Genomic DNA, 16,008 nt, shown 5'->3' with positions numbered 1-16,008 from the left:
TGTTTGGACAGGTACGTGTATAGGAAAGGCTAAGAGGAATACAGGCCAAATGTGGGTGAATAGGACTGGTTTAGTTTGGGTAACTTGATCAGCATAAATGACTTGGGCTGAAGCGTCTGTTTCCATGCTGTATGACTCTATGGAAGCAGATGCATGGGAGCACTGCCCCCTGTAAGTTTTCCTGCAAATCACTCACCATCCATCGAAATATATTTGCTGATCCATCGCAGTTACTGGGTCAATATTGTGTGAACGCACTTCCTTGCCACCCTGTGGACACTCCGATGCCACATAAGCAGCAGCAGGTCAAGAAGGCAGCTCACCACCACATTCAGAAATACAACATGGAACAGATAATAAAACATGGATTAACTGGTAACACCCGTTCGCTTTGACTGAGTTTAAAACAATATGCGGTAGCAGGCCTTATTCATTGAATTTCTATTGTATTTTTCCTGGGTAGATATGTGTTCTTACATTGGTTCTCCCCTGATTGCAGTATTTTCAACTGTTGCATTGTTCCTTCAGATACTGGAAAGCCTGGACTGCCACTTCATTGAAGGCTTCGCCAATTTCCAGCTGTTTGCGGTGATGGTTAGCCTGGCCCGGAAAATTACCAAACTGGAGTAAGTTTGTGCTCAGCTATATTCAGTACTGTGTACTATTATAATGTGACTGATGTGACTTAATACAGAGGACTAATGTCATAAATACTATTCCACCCTCAGGTGACTGTCTGTGTAAGAGTTTGCACGTTCTCCCCTTGCCTGCGTGGGTTTCCTCCAGGTGCTCCAGTTTCCTCCAACAGTCTAAGGATGTACAGGTTAAGTGGGTTGGCCATGCTAAATTGCCCATAATGCCCAGGGATGTGTAGGCAAGGTGGATTAACCATGGGAAATGCAGGGTTACAGGGATAGGGTAGGGAGGTGTGTCTGGGTGGGATGCTCTTTGGAGAGTCAGTGTAGGGTCGAATGGCCTGATTCCACACAAGGGATTCATTGATTTAATGAGAATGGGAATTCTACTGTGATTATAACTCACCTCCTGACTCCCCAAAGCCTTTTCACACTTACCCAGCATAAGCCAGGACTATGATGGAATACTCCCTACCTCCCAGGATGAGTACAGCTGCAACAACCCTCATTTTTCCAACCCTTTGGGCATAACTTAAATTGCTGTAAATGAGATAGATGTGAGAATTAGTTATGGTGCATTATCATTTAGGCCATAACTGCCAAACTAAACAGTAGAAATTTGGTATTTAATTACTGAGAATAAATCAGGATTGGTTGCATGAAAAATCATATTATTTTGGCAAAACCATATAATTCTTCACAATAATCAGATGAATTTCACTCTTTACTGGTGCTGGTGTGGACATCTGTGAGCTTGGATTTCAGATTATAATCAGCAGCCTGTTCCCCCCCTTTGGCCTTCAATCCAAAATAAGGAGAAACAAAATGAGGTTGTCACAAATGTTGGGAATAAGCAGGGGAAGGTTGGACAAGAGGACAGCTCCTTGAAAGGTCTTTCACAGGAACGATGGGCTGAATGGTTGGAATCTGCACTCTGTGATACACAAACATTGCTGATCATACAAGCTGCTTCCACTGTCCACTGCCATCTCACCAAAGGATGCATATGAGGAGAAGTTGAGTCCGTTAGGATTGTATTCAGCGGAGTTCAGAAGAAAGAGGGGTCTCTTATACAAACCATTATCACTTAATCATACCATATCCATATCCCCATTGCATCTGTTTCACAATAATCTTGGCCAAGACCCACCTTGGGAAACAGTACAATGGAGGAACAAATTACTGAAGGCACTGGAAATCACAATGAGTCAGACAGCATTCATGAGGAGAACAAGCTAACGTTTCGAAGCTAGATGACTCTTCATCAGAGCTGAAGTCAAGTATGGAGAGGGCAGCCTTTATGCTCTCGTTGGGAGAAGATGTGGGGAGACTATAGAGTGTTGATGGAGAAAAGATGTTGATAGTTCAGATTAAGTGATCGCAATGTGAGAAAGGCAGAACAATGGTGCGCTAACCACCAGACTTGAAAGAACAGACAGTCCCACTAGGGTTGGGGAAGGGGAGAGAGGACATGATGACAGAAAATATAACAAGTAAAGCTAAAAGAAAGGGCAGAAATGGGATTTTGTTCACAATTTGAAGGTGTTGAGGTCAATATTCTGCGTAGTCTGAAGATGAGATGTTGTTCCTCCAGTTTGCACCGGAGCTTTGTAGCATGCTGAGAACAGACACATAGGCATGTGAGCTGGTGCTGTGTTAAAATGAATGGCTATGGAAAGGTCAGAGTCATACTCGTTCATGGACCAGGGGTGTTCTGCAAAGTGGTCACCGAGTCTTCGTTTGGTTTCTCCAATGTAGAGTAGGCCACATTGGCTGCAGTGATTACAACACACAAGAGTGGAGGAGGTACAGGTGAAATGCTGCTTCACCTGGAAAGATTGTTTAGGCCCTTGAATAGTGAGCAGGGAGGGCTGAAGGGGCAAGTGTTGCACCTTCTGCCAGTCCATGGGAAGGTGCCATGGGAAGGGGGTAATGCTGTTAGTAATTGGTGAATGGACTAGGGGTTTTTTTCTATTCATTTGTGAAATGAGGGTGTCACTGGCCAGGCCAGCATTTATTGCCCATCCCTAGTTCCCCCTTGAGAAGATGGCAGTGAGCTGTCTTCTTGAACTGCTGCAGTTCACCAGGTGTAGGTTGACCCACAATGCCCTTAGGGAGGGAATTCCAGGATTTCAACTCAGCGACAGTGAAGCAACAGTGATATATTTCCAAGTCATGATGGTGAGTCACTTGGAGGCGAACTTGCCAGGGGTGGTGTTCCCATGTATCTGCTGCCCTTGTCCTTCCAGATGGAAGTGGTTGTGGGTTTGAAAGGTGCTGCCTGAGGACCTTTGGTGAATTTCTGCGGTGTTTCTTGTAGATAGTACACACTGCTGCTACTGAGCGTCGGTGGTGGAGGGAGTGGATGCCTGTGGATGCAGTGTTAATCAAGTGGGCTGCTTTGTCCTGGATGGTGTCAAGTTTCTTGAATATTGTTGGGGCTGCAACAAGTGGGGAGCATTCCATCATGCTTTTGACTTGTACCTTGTAGATAGTGGACAGGCTTTGGGGAGTCAGGAGGTGAGTTACTTGCTGCAGTATTCCTAGCTTCTGGCCTGCTCTTGTCGCCACTTTTTCTATGTGGTGAGTACAACTGAGTTTCTGGTCAATGATAACCCCCAGGATGTTGACAGTGGGGAATTCAGGGATGGTAACACCATTGAATGTCAAGGGGTGGTGGTTAGATTGTCTCTTATTGGTGATGGCCATAGTTTGCATTTGTGTGGCGTGAATGTCACTTGCCATTTGTCAGCCCAAGCCTGGATATTGTTCAAATCTTGTTGCATTTGAACACGGACTGTTTCAGTACCTGAGGAGTTGTGACTGGTGCTGAACATTGTGCAATCATCAGCGAACATCCCCACTTCTGACCTTATGATGGAGGGAATTTTCATTAATAAAACAGCTGAAGATGGTTGGGCTGAGGACACTACCCTGAGGAACTCCTGCAGAGATGTCCTGGAGCTGAGATGATTGGCCTGCAACAGCCATGACCATCTTCCTATGTGTCAGGTATGACTCCAACCACTAGAGGGTTTGTCCCCTGATGCCCATTGATTCCAGTTTTGCTAGGGCTCCTTGATGCCACACTTGATCGAATGCAGTCTTGAAATCAAGGACTGTCACTCTCTCCACACCTCTGGAATTCAGCTCTTTTGCCCATGTGTGAACTCAAGGCTTGAATGAGGTCAGGAGCTGAGTGGCCCTGGCGGAACCCAAATTGGGCATCACTGAGCAGGTTAATAAAGTGTGGAGCTGGATGAACACAGCAGGCCAAGCAGCATCTCAGGAGCACAAAAGCTGACGTTTTGGGCCTAGACCCTTCATCAGAGAGAGTGCTCCTGAGATGCTGCTGGGCCTGCTCTGTTCATCCAGCTTCACACTTTATCATCTTGGATTCTCCAGCATCCGCAGTTCCCATTATCACTGAGCAGGGTATTGCTGAGCAGGTGCTGCTTGATAGCACTGTTACTGACACCTTCCATCACTTTACTGATGACTGAGAGTAGATTGATGGGGCGGTAATTGGCCAGGATGGATTTGTCCTGCTTTTTGTGTGCAGGACATAACTGGGCAATTTTCCACATTGCTGCCTAGCTATCACTGTTGTAACTGCACTGGAACAGCTTAGTGGTGGAATGGCAAATTCTGGAATATAAGTCATCAGATTTATTGTTGGAATTTTGTCAGAGCCCATTGCCTATGCCGTGTCCAGTGAATCCAACCATTTCTTGATAGCACGTGGAGTGAAGCAAATTGGCTGGAGGCTGGTATCTGTAATGATGGGGACCACTGGATGAGGCCAAGATGGATCATGCACTCGGCACTTCTGGCTGAAGATTTGCACTGATGTGCTGGGCTCTTCCATCATTGAAGATGAGGATATTTATAGAGCCTCCTCTTCCAGTGAGTTGTTTAATTGTCCATCACCATTCGCAACTGGATGGGGCAGTACTGCGGAGTTTAGATCTGATCCATTGGTTGTAGGATTGCTTAGCTCTGTCTATTACTTGCTGCTTTCATGGTTTGATGTGCAAGTAGTCCTGTTTGGTGGCTTCACCAGGTTGATATCTCATCTTCAGGCTGCTCCTGGCATGCCCTCCTGCACTCTACATTGAACCAGGGTTAATCCCCTGACTTGATGGTCATGGTTGAGTGGGGTGTATGCTGGTCCATGAGGTTACAGATTGTGCTGGAGTACGGTTCTGCTGCTGTTGATGGTCCACAGCGCCTCTGGGATGCCCAGTCTTGAGTTGCTAGATCTGTGTGAAGTCTGTCCTATTTAGCTCAGTGATAGTGCCACACAACACGATGGAGATTGTTCTCAATGTGAAGGTGGGACTTCGTCTCCACAAGGACTGTGCGATGGTCACTCTTGCCAATGCGGTCATGGACAGATGCAACTGCAGCTGGCAGATTAGTAACTATGAGGTCAGGTATGTTTTTTCCCTCTTGTTGGTTCCCTCACCACCTGCCGCAGACCCAGTCTAGCAGCTATGTCCTTCAGAACCCAACCAGCTCAATCAGTAATACTGCAGCCGAGCCACTCGCGGTGGTGGACGTTGAAATTCCTCACCCAGAGTACATTTTGTGCCCTTGTCATCCTCACTGTTTCCTCCAAGTGTTGTTCAACATTGAGGAGCACTGATTCATCAGCTGACGGAGGACAGTACGTGGTAATCAGTAGGAAGTTTCCTTGCCCATGTTTAACCTGAAGCCATGAGACTTCATGGGGTCTGGAGTCGATGTTGACTCCCAGAGCAACACACTCTTGACTGTATACCACTGTGCCCCCTCTGCTGGGTCTGTCCTCGCGGTGGGACAGGACATATCCAGGGATGGTAATGGGGGTGTCTGGGACATTGTCTGTAAGGTATGATTCTCTGAGGATGACTGTATCAGGCTGTTGCTTGACTAGTCTGTGAGACAGGTCTCCCAATGTTGGCACTAACCCCCAGATGTTAGTGAGGAGGACATTGCAGGGTCGACAGGGCTGTTTCCGCCGTTGTCTTTTACGGTGCCGACTTCAATGCCAGCTGATCGGTCGGGTTTCATTTTTTTGAGACTTTGTAGCAATTTGCACAACTGAGAGGCTTGCTAGGCCATTTCAGAGGGCAACTGAGAGTCAACCACATTGCTGTGGGTCTACATTCACGTGTAGGCCAGACCAGATACGGGTGGCAGGTTTCCTCCCCTGGAGGACATTAGTGAAATAAATGGGATTTTCCTGACAATTGGCAATGACTTTTAAAAAAAAATTATTGAATTGCCGTAGTGGGATTTGAACCTGGGTTTTCTGATGAAGGGTCTGGGCCCGAAATGTCAGCTTTCCTGCTCCTAAGATGCTGCTTAGCCTGCTGTGTTCATCCAGCTCTACACCTTGTTATCTCAGATTCTCCAGCATCTGCAGTTCCTATTATCCCCAGAACATTAGCTGGGTTTCTGGATTAATAGCCCAGCAATAATAAGACCAGGCCATTGCATACCCAGGCGTATGTTACAATGTTCCAGAAGGAATGGTCCCTGTGAAGTGCAGAGAGGGGGAGCGAAGGGAAGATCTGTTTGGTGGTGGCATTCTGCTGGAGTTGTCTGAGATGGTGGAGAATGATCCTTTGAATTCAGAGGCTGATGGGATGAAAAGTGAGGACAAGCGGGGCCAGGAACCTGTAGACTCCAACATTCGTCCTGCAGGCCACCTCTTAGCACCCACCGTTTCCCAGGCCTCAGGTGACATCACTTTCTGTCCCCCTGAGGTCACTCCCACCAATGCCAGCCTTTGCTGTGTTTTCACCATACGTTCCCCCCTCGGAGGCTGAATGTATTGTCCTGGGTAAAAGACTCAACTTCATACACTTATGCTGCCACAATAATGAATTTCAGACTGGCCATGACATTGAACGGTTTTTCCTCTCCATCTGTCTCTGTGCTCACTTCTTTGTGCAGGACTCCCCCATTCCCCATTCCACAGAACCCTTTACCCACCTCCAGTATTTACCCTCCACTTGAATCCCTTCCCCTGGGCTCTTACCTGCCCTTGATTTCTTCGTTGAAAACTATCAATTGAACATCGGCGGTCTCAATTTCTTAGATCCTCTCACCCACTTTAACTTGTCCCCTTCTGAAATTGCTGCACTTCACTCTCTCAGCTCCAACCTGAACTTTGTTATCAAACCCGCTGATAAAGGTGGTCCTGTTGCAATCTGGTGTGCTGGTCTCTACCTTGTAGAGGCTCAATGCCAACTCTTGGACACTTCTTCCTACTGTCCCCGGACCATGGCCCCTCATCTGAACATCAGCCACTGTTGCCAGGATTGTCACCGACCTCATTAACTCTGGAGATCTTCCCCCCATTGCCTCCAATCTCATAGACTCCCAAACCCGGACAGCCTGTTTGTACCTCCTTTCCAAAATCCACTAAACAGGCTGCCCCAGTAGACCCAAGATATCAGCCTGTTCCTGCCCCATTGAGCTCATTTCCTCCTACCTTCCCTCCATCCTCACTCCACTTGTCCACACTCCGTCCACCTACATCAACGATTCCTCTGATGCCCTCCACCACATTGACAGTTTCCAGTTCCCGTGCCTAACTGCCTGTTATTTGCCATGGATGTCCAATCCCTCTAGACCTCCATTCCCCACTGGGGCAGTCTATGAACTCTCAGCTTCTTTTTCAACTGGACACCTGAGCAATCCCCATCCATCGCCACTTTCCTCCGCCTGGCTAAACTTGTTCTGTCCCTGAACAATTTCTCCTTTAATTCATCTTCTGCCAAGTCAAAAGAGTGGCTATGGGCACCTGCATAGGCCCCAGTTATTACCTGCCTCTTTATGTGCTGTGTAGAACGATCCTTGTTCCAGTCCCACACTGGCCCCCTCCCACAAATCTTTTCTTGGTACATCGACTGCTTCAGTGCCATTTTATGCTCCTGCCAGGACTTTGAAATTTGTTCATTTTGCTTCCAATTTCCATTCCTCTATAACTTTCACATTGTCTGTATCCCTTCCTTTCCTTGACCTTTCTGTAAACCACTTCGGGGAATGAACTGTTCACTGCCAGCCATGGCAAAGTCACTGACTCCCATAGCTACTTCTCCCAGTTCCAACGCCGACATCACATCGATTTGGATGATGCTGCCTTCCAAAACAACGCAACTGACATGGCTTGTTTCTTCCATAGCCGTGGCTTTCCACCCACTACGGTTAACGGGGCTCTCAACCACATCTGACCAATCACCCATGCTTCTGCCCTTACCCTTCCCATCTCTCTCAACGCGATCAAGTCCCCCTTGTCCTCACTTTTCATCCCACTAGCCACCGCATTCAAAGATTCATTCTCCGCCATTTCAGACAACTCCAACAGAATGCCACTACAAAACACATCTTCCCTTCACTCTCGTTGTCTGCATTTCACAGGGGTCATTCCCTCTGGGAAACCTTCACCCATTTATCGACCACTAACATCATCACCCCCTTCCCACGGCAACTCCCCTTGTAACCACAGATGGTGCAACACCTGCCCTTCACCTTCTCCCTGCTCACCAAACATGACCCTAACCAATCTTTCCAGGTGAAGTAGCATTTCACCTATATCTCCTCCAATTGTGTATACTGTATTCACTGCACCCGATGTGGCCTACTCTACATTGGAGAAACTGAACACAGACCCGGTGACTGCTTTGCAGGACACCCCCCCCTCCCCGGTCTGTACATACACATGACCCCGACCTTCCCATTGCTGGCCCAGAGGGACTGTCTGATCTTCTAAGCCTGGCAGTTAGACACACCATTGTTCTGGCATTCTCACATTCCAATCACTTAATCTGAATTATCAACATCTTTTCTCCTCCAGCACTCCATAACTCCCCACACCCTCCTCTGGATATAGCATAAATGCTACTCCTCCACACTTCACTCCAGCTCTCTGTGATGAAGAGGCACCTGGATTTGAAATGTTAGCTTGCTCTCTCTCCATGGATGTTGTCTGGCCCTTTGTGATCTCCAGAATTTGTTGGTTTCATTTGGGAAAGAGTACAGATTATCAAAGCCCAGTACACCTGGGTCCGTCATAAAGTTAATGATCTAATCAAAATATGCAAAGTTCCCAATTTACTTTTCTGATAGTCAGATTAACAGAAAACACTGATCAAGTTCTTATACTTAAAAAGACCTACTGTTTATTACAAAAAGAATGTATCTTAGCCAAAGGTAAACAAAACTATGAGCCATCCACATATAATTCTATTAATTGAAACTCTAATCCCCCTTAAAACTCCTTCACACGCATACAGACAGGTAAAAAGTTATTGGTGTTATGGGTGGAAGGTAAAGCAAAGTGGATCACAGTTCAATGGCACCAATCTGCAGGCTTTGGTATAGTGTTCATTTTTTGCTTCCTTATACCATCTGCTCTTTTCTCCATGTTCTATCACTTCTTTGTAGGAGGCCCAGAGTAATTGTACTCCAATTACAAAGTCTCTAAGGCACTCAATAAAGGCAACAAGTTTACAACCACTGTTAGGAGAAAAGAGATGGGTTTCTTCAGGTTTCAGCAATTTCAGGGTTTACTGCAGAGAGAGAGAGAGAAAGTGAGTGAGAGAGAGCGCGAGAGAGAGAGAGAGAGAGAGACAGAGAGAGACAGAGAGAGACACCATCTGATCTTCCAGTAGTCCAATGGTTTCTCTCAGACTGGACAACTTCTGCCTCTGTATCATTCATAACCACAATCTGTTTCACTGCTCAGAAGCCAATCAGAGAGCTTTCGCCAGGTTGATGACCTTTGGCAACTGCAACTGGTCTCAATTGCACAAACCGATCAGCCACCTGTTACTAGCCAAATCTCACTCTGTACACACATCGGTGCAAATTTTTCTTTTCAAGTCCCTGCTGCTTGTAAAGTTAGAGTGTAAACACAACTCACAAAGAGCTCAGGATACTTGTTTTTGACTTCTACAGTCAATGATTTTAAAAAAGTCTTCTTTTCCATAAAATATGCAGAGTTTACAATAGGCAGAGCAGCTTTTCGCTTGACAACAAAACCCTGTCAATGATGAACACTGTTCATGTTTTTACTGTAGTTGTGTCAAACAGCTAGCTTCACGTGCTACTCAAATATTTGAGTTGTCTTACCCTTCCAAGGCACTTTTCTGGATCACTTTAGGGCCTTCCATGAATTGTTTGATATTCCGTGAGAAATGATCTGATCAGGGTTGCATTATCCTGGAGGATGAATGTTGAGTTGAAGTACCTGTTACTTTGGCACTCTTGTGAATTGTCCTGATGAGTGCAGGATGAAAAGCTTTGATAAAATGTGTCTTTTCTCAGCAGCACTCAGGTTCTGTAGGACTGATAAGGCGTTTGATAAGGTTTCCCATGGCAGGCTGATGGAGAAAGTGAAGTCACATGGGGTCCAGGGTGTACTAGTTAGATGGATAAAAAACTGGCTGGGCAACAGGAGACAGAGAGTAGTAGTGGAAGGGGGTTTCTCAAATGGAGACCTGTGACCAGTGGTGTTTGTGATATACATAAATGATTTGGAGGAAGGTACAGATGATCTGATCAGCAAGTTTGCTGATGACACTAAGATTAGTGGAGTAGCAGATAGTGAAGGGGACTGTCAGAAATTACAACAGAATATAGATAGACTGGTGGGTTGGGCAGAGAAATAACAGATGGAGTTCAATCCGGGCAAATGCGAGGTGATGCATTTTGGAAGATCGAATTCACGAGCAAACTATACAGTAAATGAAAAAGTCCTGGGAAAAATTGATGTTCAGAGAGATCTGGGTGTTCATTGAACATAGAACATTACAGCACAGTACAGGCCCTTCAGCCCTCGATGTTGTGCCGACCTGACATACCAATCTGAAGCCCATCTAACCTACACTATTCCATGTACGTCCATATGCTTGTCCAATGATGACTTAAACATACTTAAAGTTGGCGAATCTACTACCGTTGCAGGCAAAGTCTTCCATTCCCTTACTACTCTCTGAGCAAAGGAACTACCTCTGACATCTGTCCTATATCTTTCACCCCTCAATTTAAAGCTATGCCCCCTCGTGCTCACCGTCACCATCCTAGGAAAAAGGCTCTCCCTATCCACCCTATCTAACCCTCTGATTATTTTATATGTTTCAATTAAGTCACCTCTCAAACTTCTTCTCTCTAATGAAAACAGCCTCAGGCCCCTCAGCCTTTCCTCGTAATACCTTCCCTCCATACCAGGCAACATCCTAGTAAATCTCCTCTGCACCTTTTCCAAAGCTTCCACATCCTTCTTATAATGTGGCGACCAGAACTGTGCGCAATACTCCAAGTCCATGTTCAGGTCCATTGTTCCCTGAAGGTCGCAACGCAGGCCAATAGAGTGGTCAAGAAGGCATACAACATGCTTTCCTTCATCAGACGGGGTATTAAGTACAAGAGTTGGCAGGTCATGTTGCAGTTGTATAAGGCTTTGGATCGGCCACATTTGGAGTACTGTGTACAGTTCTAGTCGCCACATTACCAAAAGGATGTGGATGCTTTGGAGATGGTGCAGAGGAGGTTCGCCAGGATGTTGCCTGGTATGGAGGGTGCTAGCTATGAAGAGAGGTTGAGTAGATTAAGATTATTTTCATTAGAAAGACGGAGATTGAGGGGGGACCTGATTGAGGTCTACAAAATCATGAGGTGTAGACAAGGTGGATAGCGAGAAGCTTTTTCCCCAGAGTGGAGTATTCACTTACTATGGGTCATGAGTTCAAAGTGAGAGGAGGAAAGTTAATGGGAGATATGTGTGAAAAGTTCTTTATGCAGAGGGTGGTGGGTGCCTGGAACGCGTTGCCAGCGGAGGTGGTAAACGCAGACAGGTTAGTGCCTTTTAAGATGTATCTGGACAGGTGCTTGGATGGGCAGGGAGCAAAGGGACACAGACCGTTAGAAAATAGATGACAGGTTAGACAGAGGATCTTGATCGGCGCAGGCTTGGAGGACCGAAGGGCCTGTTCCTGTGCTGTAATTTTCTTTGTTCTTTGTTCTTTGACTAAATGATGATTTTGTTAAACAGGCACTTCTCCAATTCTGAACTCTTGCATTTTCTCAATAAGTGCTGCACCATTGAAACCATGCCTTTAGCTGCCTGGACCATAAGCTCTGGAATTACATCCTGAAATCTGCCCTTCTCTCTAGTTTTATTTTTCCCGTAAGGCACACAATAAACCTACCTCTTCGACCAAGAATGTAGTAACATCACTGCATCAGCTTAATGTTAATTTATATCCCATAATGCTCTAATCAGGTACCTTGAGAGGGTTCACTGCATTATATAAAGGTAGTATATGAGGGCATGCTATTGTTTTTGTTCAACACCAATTGCATTCCTGTTATCTCATGGCCAATGCCAAAAGCAGATGAAAGTAACTGCACTCATCTGTGCTGATTTGTCTCAGCTCATACAGGGTTCTCGTGCTAGGCTTATGGTCATTGTCTGGTGAGAGAAATTTGCTGCCCCTTTTTAAAGGATCGTTACCGTTCCTGTCAACATTATTTTTTGTCAGTGTTGCCTCCTGTGTGCTGCTTTGCCAATGGGGGATCAATAGCTGTTCAAACATGAGATTGGAGTCTTTTACCTCTGCTGTTTAACAATTAGTTCGGGAGCTCATTAGCGTTGCCGGCAATGCAGGACTAAACGCTGTCATACAGCACATAGCAAGGAACAGCATAGTAAAACAGAATCACTTTTTGTTTCTGCTTAATTATGGTGAAACCTTTTCATTGTCAAGCAGCGGGTGAGGATAGAGTCTGCCACTGTAGCAGACAGTTTTATCCGTTACTCTTCTGAAATCAGACTGTGTCCTCTTTATTGTTTGAACCCAGCGCCAGGCCATGCCTGTAAGCAATCACAAAGCCATCAGCCCTGCTCACCATCATGATTATCACGAATGCCACACAAAAGTTAACCGTCTCACTTAAAGATTGACATTGCTCTGCTGAATTCTGTCTCGTCCCTGAGGTGACAAAGCCCAGGTTTAAGTTGAAACGTAAATGGCCAGAATGTAACTTCGTTTTGGGAGTTCCCATCCAGCTAGTCTATTCAAAAAGCTAAGGCAGAGTTCAAATTGCTCTTCCTTAACGTTCAGTCAGCCAGTGCTGTGGCCTTTGTACCTTGTGGTCAAAGCTTCCCCTTGGGGCCCATCTCTTGGTTTTCCTGACTTGTTACAACTGATTGGCTATTTCAGAGGCCGTTAAATGTCAAGGCCAATACTATGGATCTGGAGTCACATGTAGATGCTTGGACTGTGTAAGAACAGCCAGCTTCCTTCTATAAAAAAGACATTACTTTGGGTTCCTTTGCAACCACATTTTTGTTGGAATTCCAAGCCCCCACTCTCTGGATAATGGCCCCATTAACAGAAGCACTGCACTGAAGTTCTTGGAAGACACCAGTGAATCTAATGGATTTTTTACAACAAACCATCAGCTTCCCCAGCCATAATTTCCTGTTTCTTGCTCCAATTTACTCAATTTGATCTCATAATCGACTACAATGCGACTTTGAGCTCATGATTGCTGGATTATTAATCCAGAACAATAACTGTAATATTCACAGTGCCAGCGTGGCTCAATGCATAGCACTCCCATCTCCAAGCCAGGTAATTGCTTGTCACTCCAGAAATATGAAGATCGAAGTTCGGCTGATGTTCCTGAACAGGGATGAGGAGAAATGTCTTCACCCAGTGAGTGATGACCCTGCGGAGCTCACTATCACAGAAAGCAGTCAAAGCCGAAACATTCAGAGATAGTAGGAACTGCAGATGCTGGAGAACCTGAGATAACAAAGTGTAGGGCTGGATGAACACAGCAGGCCAGGCAGCATCAAAGGAGCAGGAAAGCTGATGTTTTGTGTCTGGACCCTCTTTCAGAAGCGGTTTTCTACCTGAAATGTCAGCTTTCCTGCTCCTCTGATGCTGCCTGGCCGGCTGTGTTCATCCAGCTCTACACCTTGTTATCTTAAAACTAAAACGTTGTCTGTTTCTAGAAGGAATTCTATGTAGTAGTTTGGTCTAAAGGGAACAAAGGGTATGGGGGAGAAGCATGAATTGTATTGAATGGTGGAGCAGGTTTGAAGGGCTGAATGGCCTACTCTTGATCCTATTTTCTATGTTTCTGTCATTCCTTACTGAGAGAGTCATATACTGTTGGGGCAGCACTTTCAGATGAGATGAAAAATTGAAAAGCCTTTGTGTGTGGGTATAACAAACTCATAGCACTATATTAAAGAAAACCAGACTGGACTCCCAAGTTTGAATTTCTTCTTTCGGGAAGTAGTGACATTTTTTACTGCAGAGGGTTGAGGCAGGTCTTTAAGTATATTCAAGGCTGAAATAGGCAGATTTTTAATTCTTGAGGGAATAGAGAGTTATGAAGGAAAGGGCAGGCAAGTGGAGTTGAGCATTATCAGAACAGCCATGATCTCAATGAATGGCTGAGAAGACTTGATGGTCCAAATAGCCAACTCTTTCTCCTACTTCTTATAGTTTATTAGTTTTCAGGCCACTATCTCTCCCTCAACTAATACCACTCTAGCTAATTATCTAGTTGTTATCACATTGCTTTTTGGGAACTTGCTGTGTGCTAATTTCCTGCAGTGTTCCTTGCATGATATCAGCGACTTTCAATTTCCCTTTTCTACGCCCTTTGCAACTTACTTACTTCACCTGCCTCTCTTCCAGCCTTTCTCTTCCTCTTGTTTTACCTCTCTGTCTGTCTCTTACTTTGAGGCTGTGTGACAAATGTCCTTCCTGTTCTGACAGAGCACCAAGAAGGGATATCAATGACTGTAAATTCTACATTACTTCGTTGACTGTAAACACTCTTAGCGATGTGCTGAACTGATGAAAAGGTGCCATGGAAATGCAAGCTCTTTCTTTCTTTGTCAGTTCTGTCTATTTGTAATTGGCTTGCTGGTAGCTAGAATATGCTTTGGTGTGATTTGTCCTTTAGTGGTTACTGTAATTCTGATATTGAACCGCTTTCACCTTTCTTCCCTCTCATAGGGGATTCATGAGATCACTGATAGGAAACATGGATTTCAAAGCCCTTGAACTGAGGATAGACAGAGCCAAGGTAAGTGTGTGATTCAATGAGAATACCTCACTGTTTGAGCATCTCCACATTGGGCCATCTCACCATGGCACTATAAGCTGCAGAAATCTACTTGCATTAATATAGCACCTTTAAATCAGGTCAGTTATCTTCACAGGTATTTATGCAGTCAAAAATTAATACTGAAATATTAAACCTCATACAAAAACACCCAGAAATGTAACTACCAAGCAGGTCTCAGGTTTTAAGGCTGTCTTGAAGGATGAGAGATGGGCAGAGAAATGCAGAAGGAAGCAGTCCCAGGAAGATGAAAGCTGTAAACTCAAGGGAATTCTACCTTGTAGTAATCTCCACATTTTTAAGTGAGCAGCAACATGCTTTATTCAACAGAACTAGACACAGGGGGCAGTAAGAGGAGCCACAGCGATCTCACATCACTGTGTCCCAGCTCTGCTTTTTTATTCATTTCATGGTGTTCATCAGCATTTATTACCATTTGTAATTGTTCTGGAGAAGGTGATGATGAACTGTCTCCTTCAATTGCCACAATTCTTCAAGTACAGATACATCCACAATGCTGTTAGGGAGGGGATTCCAGGATTTATACCCATTGACATTGAGGGAACTGCAAGTCAGGAGGGTCAATGCCTTGGAGGGGAACTTGCAGGGGGTGGTGTTCCCATGTATCTGCTACCATTGTCCTTCTAGATGGAAGTGGTTGTGGGTTTGGAAGGTGCTGTCCAAGGAGCTTTGCAAACTGTCTGCAGTGCATCTTGCAGATGGTACACATTGCTGCAACTGAGCATCAATGAGGTGTTGAAGTAGATGGGATGACAGTCAAGTGAGGGCTGCTTTGTCCTGGATGGTGTCAAGCTTCAGGAGTATTGTTGGGGCTGCACTCATCCAGGGAAGTGGGGAGCATTCCATCACACTCCTGACTTGTGCCTTGTAGATGGTAGATAGGTTTTAGGGAGGGGGAAGTGAATTACTCACTGCAGGATTCCTACCTATGACCTCCTTTTGTAGACACAGTAGTTGCATAGCCAGTCTGATCAGATTCTGGTTCATGGTAACTCCTGGTGTGTTGACAGATAGGTATTCAGCAATGGTAATATCACAGAAAGTGAAATGATGATTAGATTCTTCCTTGTTGAAAATGGTCATTGCCTGGAATTAATTAAAAAATGTTGCTTGCAAATTCTCAGCCAAACCTGAATGTTGTCTAGACCTTGTTACATTTGAACATGGACAGTGTCACAATGTGAGGAGTCATGAATTGTGCTGAACA

The 16,008-nt window shown here is 45.3% G+C and overlaps 1 protein-coding gene across 5 annotated transcripts in view; it reads left to right on the top strand.

Moving 5' to 3' along the window:
- LOC125461040 (uncharacterized) overlaps positions 1-16,008 on the top strand; it is a 168,533-nt gene that overhangs the window by 134,056 nt on the left and 18,469 nt on the right. For all 5 annotated transcript variants that reach the window (XM_048549352.1, XM_059652251.1, XM_048549349.1 and 2 more), the window contains 2 exons: positions 529-626; positions 14,672-14,741. In XM_048549352.1, coding sequence (XP_048405309.1) covers positions 529-626; positions 14,672-14,741 — 168 coding nt within the window. The remainder of the gene's footprint in view (positions 1-528; positions 627-14,671; positions 14,742-16,008) is intronic.

The sequence above is a fragment of the Stegostoma tigrinum genome, chromosome 18 (genome assembly GCF_030684315.1).
Source record: "Stegostoma tigrinum isolate sSteTig4 chromosome 18, sSteTig4.hap1, whole genome shotgun sequence".
Lineage (NCBI taxonomy): Eukaryota > Metazoa > Chordata > Chondrichthyes > Orectolobiformes > Stegostomatidae > Stegostoma > Stegostoma tigrinum.
The sequence above is the reverse complement of the archived record's forward strand: the minus strand, read 5'-3'. Positions and strand labels throughout refer to the sequence as shown.